Source organism: Tursiops truncatus, chromosome 14 (genome assembly GCF_011762595.2).
Source record: "Tursiops truncatus isolate mTurTru1 chromosome 14, mTurTru1.mat.Y, whole genome shotgun sequence".
Taxonomy (NCBI): Eukaryota; Metazoa; Chordata; class Mammalia; order Artiodactyla; family Delphinidae; genus Tursiops; species Tursiops truncatus.
The window spans coordinates 87,724,567-87,749,761 of NC_047047.1; the positions used below are offsets into that span (position 1 = coordinate 87,724,567).

At 48.4% G+C, this 25,195-nt stretch overlaps 1 protein-coding gene across 2 annotated transcripts in view; it reads right to left on the reverse strand.

The window, feature by feature from the left end:
- Positions 1-25,195, reverse strand: part of SNTG2 (syntrophin gamma 2) — a 201,689-nt gene that overhangs the window by 14,069 nt on the left and 162,425 nt on the right. For both annotated transcript variants that reach the window (XM_073791630.1, XM_073791631.1), the window contains exons 13-15: positions 16,411-16,482; positions 10,237-10,443; positions 260-352 (exon numbers count right to left, since the gene is read on the reverse strand). In XM_073791630.1, the coding sequence (XP_073647731.1) occupies positions 260-352; positions 10,237-10,443; positions 16,411-16,482 (372 nt within the window). The remainder of the gene's footprint in view (positions 1-259; positions 353-10,236; positions 10,444-16,410; positions 16,483-25,195) is intronic.

Here is a 25,195-nt window from a genome sequence, read left to right on the forward strand (position 1 = left end):
GACCTCCCCCTCCCCACTCCAGACCCCTGGGCACCTGCCCACGGGCACCACGTGGTGTGGTGTCAGCCCTGTCCGGCTCTGGGGCTTGTGAGATCCTGGGACCCTGAGCTTTCAGAGAGAAGGTCCACCACGAAGCATAACTTGCACAGGACACGAGACTGTCGGGGCTGGTGATGAGACGCACACAGGTGTTAATGGCCCTGAAATGTAACAAAACGCACCGCTGATGGGCGCCGACCGCCAGATGCTTGGCCCTTACCTTTGTCTTGCTGTCAAAGCAGGTGAATCCCAGAGCGAAGTCCACCGTGAAGCACAGAGCGTCTCCTTGCCAGCTGCACATGTACGTTTTGGACTAGAACAAAGTATTAACTGTGAGCAAACATTCTTTAATAATGAGGTTTAACATTAATCAGGTAGTCACAATACTTCCCCCCGTCAAAACCTATTTTTTTAAAGTGTTAACGTGTCAACCACCTGGAGGGAACCTGGAGGCCCGCGGTCACACGAATCCTGGGACACGGCTCCCACGGGCAGCGTCCCTAGCTTTTGGTCTGTCAGCAAATTGTAGAAGTAGGACCACCTGCATGGGCATCACTCTAACTAGAAATAAACCAGCAGAGGACACAGAGTTCCATTCGCTGAAGCCTCTTTGAAACACATCCCAGATCAGTAAATCCCTGTTGGGACTCATTCCAGAAGGACCATCCCTGTTGCACAAATGGGGGGTATTGTTTTGCTCCTACAAATTGCCTCGGGACAGGTCAGGCTGGAAGTGTGTCCAGGAGAACCTAGACCCGGCTGTTCTTGGGAAACCGTCCGAGAGGAGTTTGTTGTAAAACGAGAACAAAGGACAGAAAAAACGGCAGCAGCGACGTCACCAAAACCCAAACAAGGACCGAGGACCCTCACAGGTGGCAGGTTGCTGTGAGGGGCCAGCATCCCACCCTCTGGGGCTGGTTCAGGTAGGGCGGCCTCAGCTGTCACGTGAACTTCTGTGGGCCCGAACCAAACTCCACGGGCCACCTGGTTTCCAGGGACCAGCGCTGTGAGGACGCGGACACACGCAGGCACATACACACATGTGCACACACAAGCACACGCACGTGCACACAGGCCGCGGGCGCACGTCCACACTTCCAGCCACGTCGGGCAAAAGCACAGAAACGCACAGGCCTGTGCTCTACTGTCTGGGCACCGCTCTTAACATCAGGTGTGACTGCAGGAAGGTGAACCCTGAGGTCCCGGGAGCACAGTAGTTACAACCCTTAGGTTAACCTGCAGGTAAAGCGCTCCACTCAGCGGGGAACCTCACCATCGGTCTGGACAGGAAGACGTGGCAGTGCCCTGTTCCCTGAACCCGCAGGCTTGTGACTTGCTGGCTCTGGGGAGTGTCAGTCCCTGTGTCTTTTCAGCCCCGCCCTGGGTCTCCTCTGTGGGGACTCCGATGACACGGGGGCTTCATCCCCTGTCCGCCCCTTTACTCCCTGAGCCTTGCCTCCAGCGGTCCTGCTTTTCGCCCTGAAGCTTCCCTGTGTCTGCTCTGTAACTCACCGCCTTGATCGCTTTGCTGAGACTTTCCAGTCTCCATCTGTTTCAACGTGTTGGCTCTTGTTTTGGAAGTGTGGTTATCGGGGCTGCTGGAAAGCACCTGTGGACGCTTCTGACCTCCTATGGGCCTCACGTTGGCTTCTGTGGTCGTCTCCGTTCATTCCAGATCTTCCAGGTTCTTGGCAGGAGCAGTGACTGTCGATCGACACCTGGCTGGTTTTGAATTTCGAGACCCTTAATCTGTTCTAAACCCTCTGTTCCGCCCGACTTTCTCTGACGCATCTTCCTCAGGGGAGGGAGCCGCCCTGTAGCCGGGTTCCCCGCTTGGCCTCTGGAGACGCAGGGCTCCCTTTCCTGCCGGGCAGCGATGGGCATCGGCCACGTGGTCCACACGGACAGCCTGGGGGCGTTCCTGACTCGGCCCCCCAACAGCACTGGCAGGGCTGGGGCCTCGTCCAGCCCGGCGCATGGGGTCAGGTGAGCATGAGGTCACCCTGGAGGAGGGAGGCCCCGACCCAACCTGACCGGGGTCCTCGCAGGACGGCGGCGGCAGAGCAAGTGACGGGGGCCACGCAGCAGCGCCGAGCCGTGCGCGTCCCCGTGAAGACGAGTGCTCACGTGACGTCAGCTCTGCACGCTCACGTGACGTCAGTGCTGCATGCTCACGTGACGTCAGCGCTGCACGCCGTCTGGGACGCGAGGACTGATGCTCCAGCAACCCGGCTCCTCTCCCGCGGGCACACGTAGTGGGAAGCGGGCAGGAGTAGTCACGACCTTCAACGGTGGGACCCAGGTTTCTGTTCATGAAGGTGGATCAGAACACGCCACCCCTCTCAGGGAAGGCGCGGAGGGAGAAGCTAGAGGCGGCTTTGATTTCTCCGGAGCTGCCGCTTGAGGCTCCGCGTTGGGCAGGGACCCGGTGCTGGTGTCACGTGAGAACTGCGTCTCGGGACCCCCGGGAGGACCGTGTTCTGAACCGCTTCTGGGGCGAGTGTCCATCGCCTTGTGTGTCCTGCACTTGGGCTCGGAGCGGGAAGGCGGGGGCACGTCCCCTTCACTCCCGCCCCCGTGAGCTCAGCCCTCTTCTGACGTGAGGCTCTGTTACCAGGGACACTCTCCGAAGACCGTGCTTTTCTGAGAAACGTGATCTGTCTGCAGACCCCGGGCCGGGCAGGTGTGCGTCCTGCCGCGCGTTCCCTCCGAGCGGGGCTCCCACGCCGGCAGGGCATCCAGGGAGGGCGCTTCGGGCGGGGCAGTGGGTGGCTGAACAGCGCAGGGGGTTCAGGCACCAGGGGCCGCCCCGGAAGACAGGCAGGTGGTCCGTGCGGGTGGGCTGCTTGCACTTCGTCCCCTAAACAAAGGGGTGACGGTGGCCCCAGCATGCTCGGGTTTTGTGAGGATCAGGTGATCAGTACCTGTGTAGCTCATAGCAGTGCTTGGTAAGTGTGAGCACCAGACGGGTGAGCAAGGGCTTCTGTGGGTGCTCGTCGGTCAAATTCTAAGCTAGGTGAACAGACCCTAACGCAGTGGTGGGTGATGTCAGGCGCCGCCAGGCTCGCTAGGGAGAAGCTGCGGGTGAGCTCTCCACCCCCGGCAGGGGGCCACGCCTTCTGCAAGTTCTACTTCAGGAGACGTTTCCTCCTGTCACAGCACTTCGGGGGTGCGTTTTCCATGTCCTTATGTAATGCCTTTGGGGAAAGTTAAAACTAAGGAATACTTGAGGCAGGAAGATGGGTAACTATTTTTTTTTTTTTTTTTTTTGCGCTGGTCTCTCACCGTTGTGGCCTCTCCCACTGCAGAGCACAGGCTCCGGTCGCGCAGGCTCAGCGGCCATGGCTCACAGGCCCAGTTGCTCTGCGGCATGTGGGATCTTCCCGGACCGGGGCACGAACCCGCATCCCCTGCATTGGCAGGCGGATTCCCAACCACTGCGCCACCAGGGAAGCCCGATGGGTAACTTATTGAAGAGGACATTTCGTTTTTAAAGAGTCTCTCTCCCCATATGAGTCTCTGCACCCTTTGGGGAAATGAGGCTGGGAAGCTGATGTCATCCAGGTAAGTGGGGAGCAGAATCCTCGGTGAGCAGGTGCTGTGCTGGCCCAAGACACAGTGACCTGCTGTGTGTGGCGTCCATCCCTCTGATGCCTGGGCCGTTAATCTGAAAGGAGCCTGGGCCAGACCCACCTGCTGATCTTGGTGAGTCTCCAGGGAGGCTGGAGCTCACCTGGGGATGGGGAAGGTGGCCTCAGCCTCTTTGGGAGCACGTCCGACCACGAGAACACTGGCGCTGCTGAGTGCCACTGTGGAGTCTTCCCTGTAGTCTACTGGTGCCAGGTCCCAGCTCCAGCCACCAGCCAGTCGGCACCAGTCCTGGGACCCTCCAGGCTGAGCAGCCAATGCTGTGGGGACCCAGGCCCACCCACCAGAAAGCCAGCACCAGCACTGGGTCCCGCCAAGGGATCTGGTGCCACAAACAGGCCTGGACCAGCCCTCGGCACCCCCAGGCCCTACACCTATTGCATCGGGACACAGGCCCACCATCAGCCTCCAGCAACCTCTGCACAAGGCAGGGCGTGGCAGCCAACGGGGCCAGGGACCAGCCCAGCCTGTGACCGTGCCCAGGCAGTCAGCCAAACACCCCGCACACGGAGGTACCACTAGAGCATACAGCTCTGATGACCAGAGGGGAGCGCGCTGCTAGAGCCCTCAGGATGTCTCCTACATAAGGCCATGTCTCCAAGACTGGGAAAAGGAACTGACCCACCTGATACACACAAGTAAACGTAGAGAAGTAGGCACAGTGAGGCAGCAAAGGAAGATGTTCCAAAGAAGGAATAAGATAAACCCAAGAAGAAGAGCTAAGCAAAGTGGACATAAGCGATCTACCTGATGAAGAGTTCAAGGTAATGATCACAAAGATGCTGAAAGAACTCGGGAGGAGAACGAACACAGTGAGGAGTTTAACAAAGAGTTAGAAAATATATACAGAAGAACCAAACAGAGCTGCAGAATACTAAAGCAAATAGAAAACACACTAGAAGGAATCAGCAGTAGACTAAAGGATACAGAGGAACACATCAGTGAACTGCAAGACGAACAGTGGAAATCACCCGAGCTGAACAGAAAAAAGAACCTTAAAAAATGAGGACAGTTTAAGACAACATCTGGGACAGCATCAAGCATATTAACATTCAGATGATAAGGGTCTCAGGAGGAGAAGAGAGAGAGAGAAAAGGGCTCAGAACATAACTGGAGAAATAATAGCTGAAACCTTCCCTAACCTGGGAAGGGAAACAGACATCCCAAGTCCAGAAAGCACAGAGTCTCAAACAGGATCAACCAAAAGAGGACCACACCAAACACACTGTAATTAAAATGGCAAAAATTAAAGTTAGGGAATATTAAGAGCAGTGAGAGAAAAGCAACAAATAACATAGAAGAGAATCCCCAGAAACTCTGCAGGCCAGAAGGGAGTGGCAGGACATATTTAAAATGATGAAAGGGAAACACCTACGAACAAGAACATTCTATCCAGCAAGGCACTCGTTCAGCTTTGATGGAGAAATCAAAAGCTTTACAGACAAGCAAAAACTGAAAGGGTTCAGCACCACCAAACCACTTAACAAGACATGTTAAAGGGATTTCACTAAGTGGAGAAGAAAAGACCACAACCAGAAACATGAAAATTATGAAAGGAAAAATCTCCCTGGTAAAGGCAAGCATACAGTAAAGATAGTAGATCAACTATTATAAAGCAGCAGGAAGATTTTTAAAAGGTAGTAAAATCATCTATATCAACAGTAGGTACTTAAGGGATACACGAAACAAAAGAATGTAAAATATGACGTCAAAAACCTTAAACATAGCAGGAGGGAGTGAAAGTGCAGGTGGATAGAATGCATTCAGCTTAAGAGATCATCAGTTTAAAATAACACACTCACAAAACCACACACTCACACACACACACGCACTCACAGACACACACTCTCACAACACACACTACACAACACACACACACAACACACACACATAGTCTCTCACACAACACACACACAACACACTACACAACACACACGCACTCACACACACACAGACACACTCACACTCTCACAACACACACTACACAACACACACACACAGACACACAGACACACAACACACACACACAGTCTCTCACACAACACACACGCACTCACACACACACAGACACACGCTCACAACACACACTACACAACACACACATGCACACAGACACACACACAAACATACTCTCACAACACACACAGTCTCTCACACGACACACACACTACACAACACACGCACTGACACACACTTACATTCATACACACAGACACACACTCTCACATACTCTCACACACAGACACACTCACACACACACACACACTGACACACACACACACATATATGTTGATATATACATAAACTTCATGGTAACCAAAACCCAAAATCTTCAGAAACACACACAAAAAAGAGAAGGGAATCAAAACATAACACTAAAGACAAGTCATCATACCACAAACGAAGAGCAAAAGGAGAAAGGGACAAAAGAGAACTACAAAACGACCAGAAAAATAATTAATGAACTGTCAATAAGTACATACCCATCAATAATTACTTTAAATGTAAATGGAATAAATGTTCTAATCTAAAGACACAGACTGGCTGAATGGACACAAAAACAAGACGCATGTCCATGCTGCCTACAAGAGACCCACTTCAGATCTAAGGACACACACAGATCGAAAGTGAGGGGATGGAAAAAGACATTCCATGCAAGTGGGAATGAAAAGAAAGCTGTGGTAGCCATGCTCATATCAGACAAAATAGACTTTAAAATAAGACTGTTGTAAGAGACAAAGATGGACACTACATAGTGATCAAGGGATCAATCCAAGAAGATCTAACAATTGTAAATATTCAGGCACCCAACACAGGAGCACCTCGATATATAAGGCAAATATTAACAGCCATAAAGGGAGAAATTGACAGCAACACAATAATAGTGGGGACTTGAACACCCCTCTTACACCAATGGACAGATGAGACAGACAAACAAGAAGAAAATACTAGCCTTAAGCGACACATTACCAGATCTATCTGTCTGTCTGTCTGTCTGTCTATATGCCATCTATCATCTGTCTATGTATCGGGGGGCGGGGAGAGAGAGGAGGAGAGAGAGCGAGCATTGGGGATAGCAAAGCAGCTTAGGCAATAGCAGCAGATGATGGACACTGCCTGAAGGACGGGGGAACACAGGTTATTCACACAGCTGAGTGGAGGCCGAGAGATCAGTGACAGAGCAGTTCTGGGAGGGGAGGGACTCAGAGACACATGTATAGGTGTGGATGCCAAAGGACCGGGTATTTCTCAATGCTAGTGCTTATGTATATATATATAGATGAACATCTCACAGCGAATGTTTAGGAAGTGTTGAGTGGTGTGACTTACAAATAAAGCTGAATGTTTCCATCAAAAACAGAAATGTTTACTTTATAAGACAATGTATGGATGCAGTATTTGGAATTGGTGATTTTGTTGGCAGTGCCTTTAATGTTCTACTTGTTTTCTGAAAACTTAGCTCTAAGTGAAATCTTAAAAGATAAACCCAAGTTAGTCTTGTCTTCCTCAAGATTACATGCAGTTCTTTTTCTAGGGATACAAACATAAACTTTAAAAGAAAGTAGTGTGGAGTCTTACGCCAGAAGGCAGTAGATGTCAAGAAACGTACCCTATTCTTAGATGTTTTATAAGTTTTTGGGAGGCAGCTGATCTGTGATATCATATGTTGGAGACTTTGGGTTTATAGTGAAAAACTAGGACAGGATCCCCCCATTACTGAGCTTGGATTCCAGATAAATGCTTGGACTCGTGATTCTCAGCCACATTTTCAGGTCACGTCAGTGTTCCCTTCCTGTCCTCATCCATCAGAACCAGAATGGTTACAGCCTGGAAAGAGGAAGGTTTAAAATGCAAACAAGTAATAAAAGCTATTTGGCTGTGCTCTTCCATGATGGGAATGCTAATTGGAGGACAAGACTGACCCCGAAATAAATTCAGGAGCGGAAATAGAAACGTCACGAGCAGCGCTCTGAGTTCTCATTTAATTAAATTAAGCCGTGATGGTTTTTAGAGAAATGAGTTGCTGAGCTGTAAGCTAATCCGTACTCCAGCATCTTCCTGGGAAATCCTCAGAAGAGCTCATCTGGGCCAAGAACAGCACTGAATAGCGCCTCTCACAGTCACACAGATGTCGGCGATTCGCTCTGGAGACTTGCAAATATTTACTGTGGAGATTACTCAATTTAGGCTTTTCAAACAAAATTTCCAAGGAGAGCACAGCTCCAGTAGTCTAGATATGTTTTCTCATCAGTGGCTCTGTCGGTGTTCAAACAGCTGGAGAAGGAACACGGGCTCTTTAACTGTTTAATCCCCGAACGGCATGGGTGCTGCGGTCCACTCGAATCCCTAAACGCTGCTCAGCGGCTACCTGTTCTGCACGGGTGGAACCCAAGGGTGACCAGGGTCCTTGAGGCCTGGGGTCACACTACATCCAAAAGGAAAGCATGGAAAACTAGGGTGTGGACGGAGGACGGGCCGCAGATGCAGAAGGAGCCGCGTGGGTGCTGCAGTGTGGGAGGGTCAGGGGCGCAACATGGGGTGGTCGGTGTGCCCCGATGATCGAGGCCCACAGTCCGTCCAGGGCCCAGGCAGTTTCGTGGGCCCGAGCGGCCCGCCTGGACGTGCCTGCAGGGTTGTCCCCGGCTGCATCGACGCAGGGCTGCAGGAACACGAGGACGCACGCTCTCTGCCACTGACAAGTTAGGTTAGGATCTGGGGGTGGACAGGAGACACACAGGAGCCTGGGACGGTCTCCCTGCTGTGCGTTCGTGTTTCCGGCCGAAGGACAGCCGGGCGGCACCCCCAGGCCAGAGTGGAGGTCCGGGGGGCTCAGGCAGACAGGAGGACGGGGTGGTGGAGCCCTGACCCACAGCCTGATCTCGAATGCTCGGGAAGACCTGGGCTCAGGGCATCAGCGCGGGGGAGGGCACAGACCGTCTGCCGTCCTCCTGGCTGCGGCGGGGCTCGGGGGCATCTGCGAGGCCTGGAGGATGGGCTGCCCTCTGGGCAGCAGCTTCCCCGGCGTCAGAGGATCTGAAGCCCCAGCCCCGGTGCTCCTTTCAGCTCAGCCGCTGACCTACTACGGCCACGTCTGCCTTAACGTCTGCATTTCGAGCATCTTGATTATATTTTAAACATAACTTGGAAAGTGGAGGTGCAAGTTCTTTGTGGTAAAGGGATGAGCAAAGGGGGCTCAACTCACTTTAATGGACAAAAGTAGAGGCAACACCAGGAAATGCAGGGGTGCTCTGCTGACGGGGCTGGCTGTGAAGGGGGAAAACATTCCAGGAGCAGGAACTAAAGACACCCGGGCTGGAAAGACGTTCCAGAGAGGGCTGTGCTGTAAAGCCAGGGAGAGCCACAGTGAGTTATGCGCGACGAGATTCTGCAGATACAGAAGCTGGATTCTCTTGTTTGGTAGAATCTGGGAGGATTATAATTTTAAAACCTCTACCGCACAGATGCCGCTTAGCCCACCTTGAAGCCCGGCTTCCTCAACATACTGGCCGGAGTTCCGACTTCAAAAGCACACAGTTGCACTTTCTTACATCCACAGTGTTTCCAACTGAAAGAGTTGTCAGTTCATGAGCAATAAATGAATGACAGATTCCCTGGGAAGATGTTCACATCATCAGAGACAACTACAAGTGAGCAAGGGTATCTCGGGGCCCCAGAAGGGACAAGGTTTGGTTTCCGTGAACGTCTGCGTGGGACCCACCGTGTGGACCACAGATTTCAGAGAACATCACACAGTTGAAGGGACGCTCCCTGCTCCCTCCTAGCCCTGAGCATCAGGGGACTCCATACATTTTTACATCCCGAACGAGAGATAAACGATGGCACGGAATCTTTCCACATTCAAAGCAGTGCTGATAAGTGAAGGAGCCGCTCCCAAGTCCTCGCCCAGAGCGACTGACGCCAGGCCAGGAGGGAGAAGGAACCCAGAACTTCCGTGTGGAGTTAAACCCACCCCACGATGCTGCATCTGTTTTCTCACTTCTAGCCATGCGAATTCCCCCATGAAGGGCGGCTGCTACTTCCAATAACGCGGATCACGACCCACACTACCTCATCCATTTAGTCCCTACACACCCCGATCTGGGAGAGATTGATTTGCTGTCCTGAAAAGGGAGAAGCGACCCAGTCACATGAGCTGTTTTATGTTCCTGTTGGATCATTAAGTTTGAGAGGAAGGGCCATCGAGTGCCTTAAACTACGACACAGGTCCCGGTGAATCACAGTAAACACGGTTGGCGAGCAAACACCAGGGGCCTGACTGCGCCGCTGGCTGAGGGCGTTTCCCTTAACGGCGCAGGAGGCCCTTCCCTCACAGTGAGTAGAGAGACTGATGCAACCGAGATGAGAGCTCTGCCTGCTTTCCCCTAATTTCACCCTCTTCATCTGCCGGGCGCACTGGACGTAGGGACCCCGGCGAGAAGCGCCCAGCTCCTGACGACGCCTGTTTTCTGGAATGCTCGCTACAGCTGCTCTAATTTACGTCTCCGGTGCCCAAGCAGGTTTAATCAGAGACGACAGCGAGTCGCTCACCCCCGTCCTCTGCACGTCCAGGAAGGTGGCCCTCTGGAAGGACAGCTCCCACGCTGCGAGCTCGCTCCCCAGCTCCACGCTGAACACGTGGCTCCTGCCGTGGCCGACGAGGACGCTGAAGCAGAAGGGCCTGTGCTCCCCGCAGGTGGGGTCCTGGAGACCCAGGCAGAGGCTGGTTTGGGCCCAGCAGTCATCCGGAAGCCAGAACTGAAACAGAGAGGGGGGCACGCAGGTGAGAGGGGACGCCCCCGGGGTGACCGCCCGGGACAGAGGGGCCTCTTCCAGGCTGGGGGCTGGGGCCGCACTCCACCAGGCGGCCTCCTGGCCACGCGCCTGGATTCAGGAGCGGCGTCCCCCGACGTCGCTGCCGTGGAGACAGGCCTGTAAGTCAATATCTGGGAGTCAGTTATGTCCACCTGCCAGTGCTCTGCAAGCATCTTGCACCTAAACCATCAGTGGCCACAACTTCTGCTTCTATGCTTAGCTTTAAAGATAAAGAAAAAAGTCACGAGACGTTTGTGCTTAAGTTGAGCACAAAATCAGCAAACACTGAAGACAGCGAGACCGCACGACTCTCTCCGCTCTGCCGAGGTCCCTGAAGGGTCCCCACCCCTCAGCCATGTGCGGAGCACCTGGGGTCCCCCAGGGGCACTGGGCCACCGAGACCTAACTACGTGAGCCCAGAGGTCCTGGCCACACAGAAGATGTGTTTTAGAAATAGTTTCAAAAGCAAAGGCTGAAACAAGAAAAAAGAGCCATTATTCAGTTCCTGATTAAGCATTTAAGCAGAAGACGTGACTCAGCCCCAGCGTGTCCGTGGGTCACAGACATACCGGGCGGATGTCCCGGCAGCTCTGAACCTCGGGGCGGCGGGTCTCCGCCACAGCCTCGCCTGAGTCATGAACGCACCCACCCAAGGAGCAGCTGTGTCGGCTTCACTCAGGGATCAGGAGAGATGGGGCCTGGGGCCTCAAACGAGTCCGCGTCTCAGGCCGGAGCCTGCTCTTCCCTTCCTCTGTGTCTCTCTGTCTCTGTGTGCGTGTGTCTCTGCATCTCTGTGTCTCTGTCCCCTGGAGATTCATGTCTGTCTTCGTCTCCCGCTCACCCACCCACTGCACAGACACCCTGAAGAGTCCACGCCAGGCCCTGCACTAGGGTGGCCTCTGCCCGCACGGCCTCCCCGGGGACGGGGAAGCAGGTGGACATCCTGCCAGGGCTGCTGAGCAGCTGAGGGGACATGACGTGAGCCACAGCCCGGTGGCAGCAGGAACAGAGGCTGCCCACAGGCCAGGCCTTCACCCCCCGACTCCGAGCTATTCAGATCCACGCGGGCTGTCCCGCCAGGCCACACCCACGACTCACACTGGTGGCCAGAGTTCATTCCCAGAATCCCCGTGCCCCACCTGTGGGCTGGGCTGGTTTTACGTGAAATACACTTCTGCCCACTGGGCCCAGGCTTGTGAGAGCAGTGGCTGCTGACGGGGGTGGAGATAGGCGCACGGGCTCTGGGTGCCCCCTGCCTTCTCAGGGCCTCGCGGCGGCTCTGCAGGCCCCGATCCGCGCTGTCCCCGCTTCCGCCGCCCAGGGACCTGTCCTCACGCGTCACTCAGACACTTGCTGCCTTGTGGTGTGCGACGTGAGGGTGCGTGCGCGTGCGTGTGTGTGCACGGGTGTGGTGTGTGCTGGTGCATCTGTCCTGATCCTAAATGAACACGGTACAGAGGCTGCACCTGTATTTTGGGGCCGCCAGATCCTTGGCCTCAGCCTGGCATATGCACAGAAACCCTTCAGGAAATAGGATATCAGGTCCTAAGTCGAGAAGAGCAAGATGTGAGTCACTGGCCTGACTTCTCAGGAACTCCGTCCATAACTACTGACCTTGAGTGTCAGGACTGACCACCAAAGAAGGACTCTTAGCAGGTGGCACCGTCGACGGTACGGCTATGTTCTTTCCTGTATTGGTGTAGGTGGGGGGCTGTGCGCTGCTATAGGAGAAAAACAGGCTTTGCAGTCAGACAGACAACGCTTGGGACCTTCCTGGCCAATTATCAGCTGTTACCCTGAGCTTTTCAGTTCTCTCTAAGCCTAAATACCTGAACCATAAAATGGGGTGTAAGAGAATGGTTGTCATGGGTTTAAAGGAAGCACGGATGAAGCGCGTAGCACCTGCGTCCTCGCCCACGTGGCTGGTCTCTGTCTACACGGAGCCCGCCGTCCACAGGCAGTGCGGGGTCGTGGCGTAGACTGAGCTCTCAAATCTAACCTATAGCGAACTGTCTCCCGACAAAGTCAGCGACTCCACAGTCCAGCATCAGGTTTCCAGCTACCCGCTCCTGATGTGGCCCCCCTGCCCCAGACCGTGAGAAGACAGAAACCACCCTGGGTTCACTTTTCAGACAACAAAATGCAAAGACTATTTCAGAAAATTACCTGGATTTTTTCCTGCTTCTATTTATTTGAGACGATTATAACAACAATACAGGAAACTTAAAAGACAGATCATTCTATTATGATCTATCTTTTGTCATCTAATTTGTTTTTATATTTCCTCCATGCAATGTCTCTTTGTACACATCATTCTATAAATGTGTAATGTGATTTTAATGGAGGACTTGACATATACGACCCTATTAGGACTTTATTTCTCAGTGGTCATCTGACAGTTCTCCTAATGTTCACTACTTAAGAATATCATTAAATATTGCCATGCTCACAGCTATCTGACTCTTGCAAATTCCTTGTTTTGAGTCAGTTCTGAGGAGTGAGCTCATTTGATCGAGCAGTGAAGTGTCTGCGAGTCTTCATCTGAATGGACAAACCTCAGCTCTACGCGCAAGAACAAACAGAAGAGTTAAAAATAACGTTTGAACCACCTGAGAAATCCAAGAAAGGACACTGGAGGATTTCATAGATGTGATTACTTTCTGCACCTCAAACTGTTGAGCCTCACAAAAGATAACGCGCTGTAGATGCTGCGACGTGAGTGAAATCACTGATCGATACACAGCTCATTTCCCCGGGTATTTTCTGTAGCTTCTTTTGGAAGCAGGAGCTCAGTTCTTATGCACTGCAATGTGTCGTTAAGACTGAAAATCGGGAGCGATTACAAAATTAAAGGTCCCTGAGCTGCTGTGGCACCCCCCAAATCACTTCCCGCGGCCTGACCAGTGGCAAAGGCCCCTTCCTGACTCTGGGCGCCCCCTGCCGTCCCCGGAGCATTTATGGTAGGAAACCCATCCCTCTAAACCTCTCTCTGCCCCCTGGAAGTGCAGACCTTTTTAAAGCCTCCGCCGGTTCTACAGGGCGAGCCTGGGTGCTATCCACGCCCCTGGGGCGCGAATGCCCAGGAATGGGGCCCGTCTTCCCATCTCTGCGGGCGGGAGCCCCCCTCCGCGGGACCCAGGCCAGGCTGCACAGACACTTCCCTCCACGAAGACGGGAGGGAGGCTCCTCTTCCTTTGGGAGGGGCCCACCTGGGCCACACTCGCCCCTCACCCAGCTCGGGGACCCCTGCCCTTTGTTTCAGTGGAGTTGAGGTCGGTCTCTGCCCCCGGCAATGTCTTCCTTGTCTGTTTAACTTCGATGGGTCCAGGTTTTCTCTGACAGGACTTGAGGAGAATTGTATTCTCCTTATTCACAAGGCTGCACTTGAGAGGTGGCTGGAGAACAGGTCACAGGAGGACACTCCAGAGAGCTTCCCGGGAGGCCAGCGCTTCTGACAGGGGAGGCAGAACAGGATTTAGAGAGGTGGCATTTCAGGTCAAAGGTCGTGGACCGTTTACATTTTGATAGGCCCTTCCTCGCATTGTCACCAACCTTTTCATCTTTGACAGCCTAATTGGCAAACATATTATTTCACGGTTTCCACTTGCATTTCTTTTTCACTTTTAAAAAATTTTTATTTTGTATTGGAGTATAGCTGATTAACAATGCTGTGTTAGTTTCAGGTGTACAGCACAGAGATTCAGTTACACATATACATGTATCTATTCTTTTTCAAATTCTTTTCCCACTTAGGTTGTTACAGAGTATTGAGCAGAGTTCCCTGTGCTCTCCAGTAGGTCCTTGTTGGTTGTCAAAATGTAAACAGTCCACATCCTTTGACCTAGAAGTTCCACTGCTCTAAATTTTTCCTGGTGATACACTTGCACACGTGTGAAATGATTTATTACATTGTTTGTAATTGCAAACAAATGGGTACAAATTAAATATCCCTTGATAAGGGCTTGGTAAAATGAAATATGATACATTCATGGAATTGAACACTAGGTAGCGGTTTTAAAGTGGGATCATCTCTTTGTGGATATTGAAGAAAGAGCCACAAGATAAACTGTAGGGCAAAAAGTGACGTGTGGAACAGTGCGCATGCTTCCATTTGCAGAGGGAAAAAGAATAGTGCACATATAAAAAAATAGAATCGGATTCAGCCGAGCTTCAGGCCAAGGGAACCTGGACCCCGCCTGCCTCCAGTGAGGCTTCTGGAACTTACTCCCCCTCTGTGCTTCTGGGTCTCGCCTGTCAGACGGAGATGACAAGGATTAAGTCCTCGGTTGGGGACAGGATTAACTCAGGATGTAGATGGAGCACTTCGCAGGGCTCCAGGAGGCTCACTCAGCAAAGATAAGGTATTATTCTCAAGATCCTTTGCCAAACATATGAGTAAATTTGGTTCCACTGAAAAATGCAAACGGAATATTCTTACGTTGAGAGGGAATATTTATGCAGGAGAAGCCTCACTGCTGAGCAGTGTTTTTATGATCCACTCTGTGGAGGCTGTTTATGATTTAAGTCACGATTGCAATCAAGTCTGATTGATTCAATTTTCTCATCCCTTTCATGGTGAGTGTGAAATACAGACACATAATTTTAAGAACTGGAAAAAGGAATTTTGGGAGAGGAGGAAGTGTCATAGAAAAACACCACCACAACTACAAAATTTGATTTCTGGACTAAATATTAATGACGATACTTTGAAATGGTGATTATGAAAACAAATCATTAAAAAAATTCTATACTAAAGTGCTAGTTCTTACAATAATCATACATTTATTTCAATTTTTGAAAACTGAAGTAAATATTACAGATAATTTAAAATTCATACGTGCAAAACGACCAACATCAACAATTAAAGGCACCTGAGAAAAGGGGAGACTCTGTAAGATCACTGTTTAAAGACTCCCAACAAGACACAGAATTCAATCTCCTTTTTTAAAATGCTGAATGCGATACATTTATTATGATTATTATTTACCCTGCATTGAGTTTAATACTTTTGCTGCAGCCATCCTCCTGGCTAATTTCACGATTTCAGTTACTTCATAGCATGTTTATTGATTAAAATTGTAAGGCCCATTGGCCCGGGTGAAAGGAGGCCCGGGGGGTAAGAGAAAACATCGACCAGTATGAGGTAGGAGAGGCATCGGGACATAACGACCTCATCTGTTCTGGGAATCAACAAGAGACTCTAACTTCCTGCCCAGAAAACAATGGGGCTGACGGGAAGGGAAAATGGGCTTACGCCCCACAACAGACCAACCAACACCTGGCCCTGCTGTATCCTCACCAAATAAGGAATTACCCTGTATAGCAAACCACCCCCTCCCCTTGCAAGCCGCCTTCTGCTTTTACCCCAATAGAAATCCCCCTCATCCAGTACTGGGCGCGACTTCTCTGGCCCCTTTCTCGCGGACCAGTGAACCTCGCCCGGGAGCGCTCCCTAATAAAGCTCACTTGAAGCTTTCTTCTGTTTCACGGTGCCGTTTGTTAAGATCCGACCTTACAAAAATTTTTTTTCAATTTTTCTGAAAAGATATGCTGGATAAAAACAGAAGAGGCTCGATAGTTTATTAATGAAGAACACATATAAAATATGATGGTCCTATGAGGACATCCCAGTACCAAATGAACATCTCAGATGTCTGGAAAGCCATATAAACTAGTTGAAAATATAAAAAGGCCAGAATGAAATAATAAGGCACCTACATAAAAAAAAGAATAAGGACTTAAAAGTTCCTCTATGATACTCTTTTGTGGAATTCTGATGAATGATTGTGGGATGAAGCTAGATGTTCATGTTATTTTACTATTTCAACAGACAGTGGGAAACAAATATTTCTCTCACTCTTTAAGCCCAAAGATCATCTTGTTAATATGAAATGTGCAAAGGAAACTTACCTGGTGAACTTTAAATAGTACCTCACAGAGGTTATAGGTTTTTTCCGCTCGGACCCAGTCTAACGTGCTCACCTGCAAGAAATATAAAACAGACACATGAATCCTATGTGCTCTCACCCAAATAAGGGGAACTGTGTGAGGTGATGGAGGTGCTAACTAACTTGATTGTGGGAACCACTTGACAATATACATGGATATCAAATCATCACACTGTACACTTTAAATATATTCCATTTTTGTCAATCGTACCTCGATAAAACTGGAAAAAAAATGTAAAGTATACATGCAAAGACACATACTATTTTTAGTATGAGAATTTAAACATTTACAACAATGGAGATAGTCAATGTGTCTTTACCTTCATTAAATTCTAAACCAGGAGCAGGACAGTTGAAAAACTAAACTATATGCCACAGCAAGTTTTGCTGAGTAATTGCACGTCGCCGCTGTTGGCGTGAAGCATGAAGATGTTTAGATACATTATTGATACAAGAACCCAGTAACGGCGGAACTTATCTATTACACACAATTGGGCATAATTTTAGGAATTCATTTTGGATGTCTTTTGCATTAATTTAAGGACCGATTTTAGGTTAAATTTAGAGACTCCTCACCCATTCTGCTACGCTCCTAACTTCTGTTAAGCAGCTACTATCTGTGTGTCTGCATGGCCATCTGTGGTTTGAGCTGTCCCCTTCCATTTAGTTTTCATTGCTGATGGTCACTTTCCTTTCCCCCCTGGAAGACCCCCTCTCCATGCCCGGCTCCCGTGCTCCTGGTGGCTGACTGCTCAGCCCAGGGTGGAGGTGCCCTCGGAGGTGAGTCGGTCCGTGCGTCTCACGCTCTGGGCCATGGTGACTGTTTCAAGGAGAATGTGCCACAGTCAGAGACACAGCTGACACTGAGAAGATGCTCGGACTTCTGGGATGGACCGTTTCTTCCATGGACTTAAAGGGAAACACTTCCACCCTGAGAGCCTTTGGAAGCTGTGTGGGGACCATGTAGCCATCAGTCACTACGATGTACCTGCACTGGTCATCAGCTGTGACACACACACACCCACTAAGGCAGGATGGTGAGAACAGGGACGATGGGGGGCCTGAGCTCTCTACCTGCCACTCACTTTTCTGTAAACCTAAAACACAATGTTTATTAATTAATTTTCAAAAGCAGGTCTTTCTCTTCATTACCTTCTGCTTTGACAATTTTCTATTTTTCTGACCACATCTGATGTGAAATAGAGCAGAGAGTGTAGCTCCTCAGATGTAGTATCCTGGCGTATTTTAATATTATTGTGGAACACTTGTGCGGCCCCAGGACTGACACAGAGAGATATTCTATATTAGATGCATAATTGTCTAATATGCCTTCAGGCTACAAATCTTCACTTAAATTACTTCTTTCCAGGTAAATATTTTATTTTAAATGATAGAATATACTCCCCTAATTGACACCCTTAAAATTACTTCTAGTATTTCTTGCATATTCATAGGTAACTGCTATATAATTTATATGTTAATGTTATAAGATGCTATAAACTTGGTTTTATAAGTGTTATTTAACACATTTTAATGGTGTCTGAAAACATGAGTAGCTGAAACATTATTTCTCAGATTCCAATTTGCAAATCAGAAATGACAGTTCACGCTAAGGAAGGAGAGCTGAGTGCATGAGAAAGGCCAGAGAATCCTGGTTTAATGCAGCCTTTCCAGCATGCATCAGCACACAGGACAGACCTGGGGTCACCACTCCCCACCGCCGGCTGTTTACTCTTCGTAGGTAACTCAGCCCCAGAAAACCCACTGCCTTCCCCCGCCCCACGCTGCTCCTTTCCTGTCTTCCAGCCCTTCTCCCTTCTGTTTCCTCGTTGCCTTCAACATCTCCCTTTCCCTCACCTTGAAGGAGCTCAGAAACCATCCTTGAAGACAGGACTTTCTCTTTAATTTTTCCTAATTTATTTGCCACAGTCTCTCTGGGCCTTTTAAAAGTTCATTTAGATATTCTGACACAATGTGTTGGCCACAAGGCTCCATCAGTGTGGTCGGGCTTTCTTGGCAAAGACTGCTGGCCCGGGGATGGAGGAGTGAGGCACCCAGGCTGGGGGGGTCTGAGAGCACATCAGCAGGGACACTTGTAGATTCACTCCCCTGGAGCCACTTATTCTCATTCCAAAGAGAAATGGACCAGAGGCTTGCCTCCCATGCCCTCCCAAGAGAGCTGTTTATGTTGCCTGAACTCAGAGAGGCTTAAGGACTTCGAGCCCCTCCCGTGTGGCCCAAACCTCTGTGTACACAGAGCCCACCAGCCTCACTGGCCCGCCCGTGAGGCCCGGTCGGAGGGAAGATGCTGTGACTAATTAGCAGTCCCCCTCACAGCCACGACCTCACATTTCATGTCAGAATAAAGGAGATCAGTAAACATATGTATTAAAAACTTAACATACGGTTGTTTCTGATTTGGGCAATTTGCCTCCAGTGCGAGGACACAAAAATCCAAGGTCAGACAAAAACATGTGCAAATATTTAGGTGCAAATTCACTCGCCATATTTTGTGTATTGCGTTTACAAGGAGAAGTTGCTGAACATTAAGAGTAAAATTTCTTCTGTTAAATTCAAATGCGCTGGAGTTTCAGACACACTTATGAATGCATACATTAAGTCCCTCAGCGCTCCGTTTCATCCTGTGAGGTATTCAGCTAGCATTTACCACCCCCATCCTTAAACCGAGGAAAGTGCTGAATAGAGGGTGAGTTAGTGCCTGTGGTCCCACAGCCAGGAAACAGATTCTGTTTACAGCCCAAAGCTTCCAATCATTCACTTACAACTTTTTCTACTTCGGCTCTTTTCCCTAACATTTTGCAGAGTAAATACTTCCATTGTCTTATAAAATCTTTCAGGCCCCATTTTCAAATACGCTTGTGTTATTCTGGATAGTATAGGAAAATGATTTAAGTCAGCACAATGCCATTGTGTAGAGGTCATTTTGATTTTTTTTTCTCTATTTAAAAAGTTACAGTGTTTCTGGTTCTGCATGTAAGGAGCTTGCGCATCACCACTCCTAAGTAACCATCAGCGTGAAGCGGAGCGGGTGGGAAAATCAACAACTCTTGTTGGATGCGTAACAGAGGGGAGGACACAGGGCCAACCGTGGCCCCCAAGCACATATATATTGACAGCAAGTGGATGGAGAAAATATTCCATGTTAACACTAATCAGAGGGAAGTAGAGGACTATTACCTTCCTACAGAGCACACTTTACAATAAGGAATGTTATCAGGGATAAAAAGTGTATTACATAAAGATGAACGGTCAATTCTCAAAGGAGACACAACAATACTTAACATGTGCGCACCTTAACAACAGAGCGTCAGACCATGTGAGGCAAATACAACCTCCAACCATGTGAATGGAACTCGAAGCTTCCCCACTAAGACCAGGAACGAGCAAGGATGCCCCCTTTTCACCATCTAACTGGAAGTCCTTGCTGTGCTATATGGCAAGAACCACATGTAAAAGGTGTACAGATTGGGAAGGAAGACATAAAACCGTCTTTGATTGCAGATCTTCTCTGTAGAAAACCTGAAGGAGTTGACCAAATGAAACAAACCAAAAACCTCCTGGAAATAATAAGCAATTATAGCAAGGTTGCAGAATATAAGGTTTACATACAAAAGTCAATCACATTCTTGTATGTGAACAGTGAACAATCAGAATTTGAAATTAAAAACATATTACCATTCATATTAACATCCCCAAAATGAAATACTTAGTTATAAGTTTAACAAAAACATACGAGATGTATATGAGGAAAACCACAAAACTTCTTTGATTAACAAAATCAAAGAAGTAAACAAATGGAGGGACATTCTATGTTCATGGACAGGAAAACTCAACATGGCCAAGATGTCAGTTCTTCCCAACTTGATTTACAGATGCAACACAATCCCAACCAAATCCCAAGGAAGTTATTTTGTGGATATTGACAAGCTGATTCTAAAGGTTATACGGAGGCAAAAGACCCCAAACGGGCAACACATTTGAAGGAGAAGAGCAAAGTCAGAGGCCAGAGACCACCTAACTATAAGATTTACTATAAAGACAGTGCGGTATTAGTGAAAGAAAAGACAAATAGATCTGTGGAACAGAATGGAGAGCCCAGAAACAGATGAATAGACTCATCTGATCTTTGCTAAAGGAACAAAGGCAAAACAAGGAAGCAAAGACAGTCTTTCCAACATATGGTGCTGGGACAACTGGATATACAAATACAAAAAATGAATCTAGACATACATCATCATACACCCTTCACCAAAAGTAACTCAAAATTGATCATAGACTTAACTGTAAAATACAAAACTATAAAAAAACTAGAAGATAACACAGGAGAAAACCTAGATGACCTTGGGTGTGGTGATGCCCTTTTAGATACAACACCAAAGGCACCACTCATGAAATAATAGATAAGCTGGACTTCATTAAAATTAAAAACTTATGCTCTGAAAAAGACAAAGTTAAGAGAATAAAACAAGGTATAGACTGGGAGAAAAAAATCTCAAAAGACACATCTGATAAAGGACTGTTAACCAAAATATACAAAGTACTCTTAAAACTCAGCACTAAGAAAACAACCTGAGTAAAAATGGACCAAAGACCTTCACAGATCCCTCACCAAAGGAGACAGGCAGATGGTCAATAATCAGGTGAAAATGTGCTCCATGTCATATGTTGTCAGGGAAATGAAAATTGAAACAACACTGAGAGACCACCACACACCTATTAAAATGACTAAAATCCAACACCGACAGCACCAAATGCTGGCAGGGATGTGGAGCAACAGGAATTCTCGGTCATGGCTGGTGGGGATGTCACATGGTGCAGCCACCTTGGAAGACAGTTTCTCACAAAACTAAACATATTCTTACCATATGATCCATCAATCACACTCCTTGGTATTTACCCAAAGGTGATGAAAATTTATGTCCAAACAAAATCCTGAACATGGATGTTTATAGCAGCTTTATTCATACTTGCCCAAACCTGGAAGCAACCAAGATGTCCTTCAGTAGGTGAATGGATAAATAAACTATGGTTCATCAGACAAGGGAATATTTTTTCAGAGCTAAAAAGAAATGAGCTCTCAAGTCATGAAAAGACATGGTGGAAACTTAAATGCATACTATTAAGTGAAGGAAGTCAACCTGAAAAGGCTACATTCTGTATGACTCCATCTGACCTTCTGGAAAAGGCAAAACTGCACACATTAAAAAGATTAGTGGTTGTCAGTGTTGGTAGGTAGGGAGGTACAAATAGGTGGATCGAAGAGGATGTTTAGGGCAGTGAAACTACTCTCTAAACCACAATGGTGGACACACGTCATTGCACGTTTGTCGAAACTCATAGAATGTGATGATAAGAGGTGTCTACGCAGGTTCATCCTTGGTAAAACACGTACCATCTGGGGGGATGTTAATGATGGGGATGTGTAGGGCCTGGGAGTAGAGGGGAATCTCCGTGCCTTCCCCTCTATTTTACTGTAATCCTACAACTGCTCTAAAAATAAAATCTTTGAAAAAAAATTACCCAGGATGTTTCATGTCTTTGTATGTTGTGTTTAATACACAGCCTTTTCATCTCAAAGCAAATTACAAGGTGAATTATTGTCATGTGGTTACCTTTGCAAATGGGTATGTGCTAAACTGTATACTATGGTAACACACACACACATCTACACACACATCTACACACACACACACACACACACACACACACACACACACACACACCCCAAAAGGAGCCATGAGAATCCTGCCTTCATGCTGACTTTGGAAATTTTTGTGGTCCATACCTTTCTGACCTCTACCTAACTCTTGTATGTACTAACACTGTGTACTCAAACGTTCTCAAAACACTTGACTTTAATAGGAAAATATTTACATACTTGTTTTCTTTATTTAATTAAAATAGAAATGGAACTGCTAGCATTTTTACCTTAAATGATATGAATGAACTCCTGGAAATCTTTCCAAAAGTCTGGGAGATGGAGCGTCCACATCACACTGTCTCCGGCAGGGAAACTTCCACACCTGAGAACTCGCCGTGCAGAACTAGGGCTAGCAAGTGCACGGGCTGAAGGCTCCGCCTCTGCGGGCACCTGGATGGGGGCCTCATGCACGAGCCCTCACCCCACGGCTTCCTTTAAGCTGCAAAGGCTGGCAAGATCCTAATGTAGTGTCTTTGCTTCTCGTGGAATTTGCTCGTGGTTATTTGAGGGTTTCCATCACGAACTGTTTTGAGATCTGTTGGCTTTACTGCCCTCACCCGCCCCCAAATCTAAAGGGTTGATTTTTCCTCTGTACAGTTGACCTCTGAACAGCACGGGTTTGAAGCGCGTGGGTCTACTTTTACGTGGATTTTTTTCAACAGTAAATGCATGTAGTAAACACTATGTGATCTGAGGTTGGTTGAATCTGCGGATGCAGAACCGTGGGTACAGAGGAACTGCATATAAGGAGGGTGGATTATAAGTTATGCTGATTTTTCCACTGTGTGGAGGGTCAGAGCCCCTAAATCCTGCATTGCTCAAGGGTCAACTGTATTCTCTTTAGAGGATTTGATGATATTTCCAAAGCTCAGCCACAGAGCTCTAATGCTTATTATTAAATATTTATATTAATAGATGTATTAGACATTTATTTAAATACTTAATATTCACTTTACAGACTATCCAACCAGTAACCAAGGGGCATCTTCTTCATGTTCGGCGTGATGCTAGATTCAACGGAGCCACATTAAGAAGCTCCCAGGACGGCGGAAAATCAACAAATTGGTTTGCGGCGTTTACTAACAGAGAGGAATTCTCCATAAGCCATCTTTCAATCTCACAGCACCTCTCAAGTAGCCATTTACTTTGTACTTGCTTATAGGTGATATTTAGTAAGGAAATTTTAAAATTATATGAAGACATCAGGAAGTACACAAATAAATCAACTCAGTCTAATTTCTGGAGCGAATATTTATAAATACTACTGGCTTCATCCTTTCATTTCTTCCTGGGAATTACTAGTATTGATTACCCTGGAAAATAGAAATTATGCAGATTCAGGAGAAGCAGATGGCTTCTGCAACTTGTGACCATGCAGAATCCAGTGAGATGACACGGAGGCTCATCTGGCCTCGCAGCATTAAGGACCATCTACGTACTGATGCCTCCAAACTCCATCCTGCCAGACAGATGTCGTCCCTGCACTAGAAACAAGGGTACCTAACTCTACTTGAAAATCTCCTTGGGGCATCTCTAGATGTCTCCGGCTCAGGAACCCCCAGCGCTCACTACTGTGCCCCCCGTGGGGCTCCGTCTGGGGCGCCAGTGGCATCCCCACATGGCTGGAACCACAGCCACAGGCACCGAGTGGTCTGCACCTGTGTGCATGTCTCAGTGGGCTTCTTAAATTCTGCTGCGTTCTAGGGCTTCAGAGGCTGCAACGTGCTATACTGATGGGATGTACGATTTTATATTCACACCTAAAAATCAGAGTGCGAAACTACAGGCTTTCTTCAGGACAAGACAGTTTCCATATTTCAGTGATGTGAGACTCTAATCTGCGAGCGGGCAAGTTTGAATGGATGCGAAAAACTTACATTAGCCTCTGGCTACCCTAACTCCAGTGTGATCCGTAAATGAACGCGGGGCTCATTCAGTCTCACAGGTCTGCATCCTGGACATCACTTCCAGACTCCCCTGGGGTCTTGCTTTTCCTTTACAAGTAACGGCATGAGATAAACATATAAAAAAGGCCTCCCTCTTTTTTTGATGTCGACAAAACTATAATTATCAAAAGATGTTGCTGCTGATGACTCTGAGAAGAGATGGGGGCGGGGTGGAAAGTGTCTCCTGCAGAAACTGTTAGGAATGCGAGTTAATGAAAGATGTGCCTGCCAGGAAACGCCTTTATTGGGAGAAGGAGATGTCAGTTATAGGAAAAGACGAGAGGGCAGGTGTTCCTTTCTTCTTTTTTTTTTTTAAATTGTGCAATTCAATGTTTTTAGTATGCTCACAGTTGTGCAACTCTCACCACAGGCAATGCAGAAGATTTTCATCGTCCCCCCAAGAAATCTTGTGCCGTTTCGCTGCCACCCTCCGTCCTTCTCCACCCTCGCAGCCGTAGGCCGCCACTAAGCTACTTCCTGTTTCTGTGGATTTGCCTGCTCTAGATACTTCCTATACATGAAATCATACAATATGCGGTCTTTTGTGACTGGCTTCTTTCACAGGTGTTTCTTTACTACAGGGTAACGCCGCCCTTTCTCCATATCAGAGATGCAACTCTGTCTCAGTGGAATTAGAAATCAGGTAAGGGAGGAGACCTTGGGCAGAGAGAAGAGTGGGCAGAGAGACAGAGAGAGTGATAGACAGACAGACAGACAAGCATTTCCTGCAAAGCACCTGCTTTCTGCAAACACCTTCTGAACGGGCCCCGCAGAAGAGACAATATGCTGCCGGATCCCACATAATCCAGAACCGGCAATCTCCGGATTTCCAGAACGTTCGCGATACGGGGCTGATGGCCACATGTAACTAGAAGCTCACACGGGAGGCTCACGTCCAGCTGCAGGGAAGTGGAGTGGCTTTGCTAGGATTATGTGCAAAGTAAGCGAAATCTCCCAGGGCACAGACGCTAACGGGCAATCCAAGGAGCGGCCGCCAGCCCAGCACTGGATTCACCCAAACCTCAATTTACTGGTAAGAACTGGGCCAGTTCACCTCGGTTCACGGAGGAAACCAGGGT